Here is a 1,329-nt window from a genome sequence, read left to right on the forward strand (position 1 = left end):
CTGTATATTCCATATTATTTAAAAAAAAAAATTCGTATGTAAGATATTAAAAGATTTCAATGTATTTTTCGTTATTTTAATAGTAATATTGAAATTAAGAATTGTATTTTTCCGAAGTTTAACCTTTATATTTTATATAATTCAGTATTATTACATTTTATTAATTCTAATAAATAAAATAGTGAAACCCTTTAATAATACGTGCACATAATGTATAAAATAATTTTCTGAGGTAAATTATTTACAGTTTGTCTAGTTGTAATTAGCATATAATAATTATATTTTCTTTAAAGTTCTATACTATTTACAGTAAATTATTAATATATCTACTTAGAAATTTTAATAAAATATATTTATTTAATGCATTTTTATTCTTTTTATCTTTTAATGGATGTTATAATTATCATTAACTAAAGAAAGCTATAAAGTTTTAAATTTTAAGTAGGAAACAATAAAACAAATTATTATATATATTCTATTAATTAATATACATAAAATTATATTTCCGAAAGTTATATTGCCTCAAAAGATTTGATATTTCAAAAAAAAATTCGACATGATGATACAAATAAATAAAATTTTCTACTTCATTAATATTTTGTCATTTTCCCTTTTAATATCGATATGTCAGTATTCCTATGAAGTTGAATAATTAGTGCACACAAAAAATTTTCTACAATTTCTGTAACGTTAAATTTTTATTTTAAAACTATTATTTCATTTATGTGGAAACATAGATATTTTTTTTAATATTTAACTTTTAAAAAAGTAACTTTGGCAAATTATCTATTAACAAAAATTAACCTAACTTATACATTAGACATAAATGTACGAACATTATTATAAGAAGAAGCATATACCTATCTCGAGTAGAAAAATATTCATGAATAAGGTTCATAGATATATATCAGAAACCGTATAATTCATTCAACGATTCTGAATATTATAGAACACAACTTGAAAAAATAGAAAGCAAGTATCAAAACGAAAGAGATATATCAACAGAAGAAATAGAGTCACCGTCAAACGATAACCTCTTAATGAAATTAGGTGTAAATTATAAAAACGATACATCACGGCTACTACATATTAAGTACAAAATGAATTGTAAACTATAAAGTATGTCTAACAAATATAATAAAAATGTAGATATAGCTTTAAAATAATTTTTAGCAAAAAGTCTGTTCCACCTGAACTTATTCCTCACTATTTTATCCAGATTTTTATTTATTTCCTGCATTATATTTATTATCCATGATTCCTTTATATGCCTATGTAACGATAAAATATAATAAGCTAAATAAGTCTAACCATAACGATTCAAATTAG

The 1,329-nt window shown here is 20.9% G+C and overlaps 1 protein-coding gene across 1 annotated transcript; it reads left to right on the forward strand.

The window, feature by feature from the left end:
• Nucleotides 1–826: 826 nt before the first annotated feature.
• On the forward strand, nt 827–1,329 carry MKS88_003491 (uncharacterized protein; the record flags this gene model as incomplete). Its single annotated transcript, XM_067216586.1, has 3 exons — nt 827–869; nt 901–1,107; nt 1,220–1,329. 3 exons carry the CDS (start codon nt 827–829, stop codon nt 1,327–1,329), a joined length of 360 nt encoding a protein of 119 aa, XP_067072306.1.

This window comes from Plasmodium brasilianum, chromosome 11 (genome assembly GCF_023973825.1).
Source record: "Plasmodium brasilianum strain Bolivian I chromosome 11, whole genome shotgun sequence".
Classification (NCBI taxonomy): domain Eukaryota; phylum Apicomplexa; class Aconoidasida; order Haemosporida; family Plasmodiidae; genus Plasmodium; species Plasmodium brasilianum.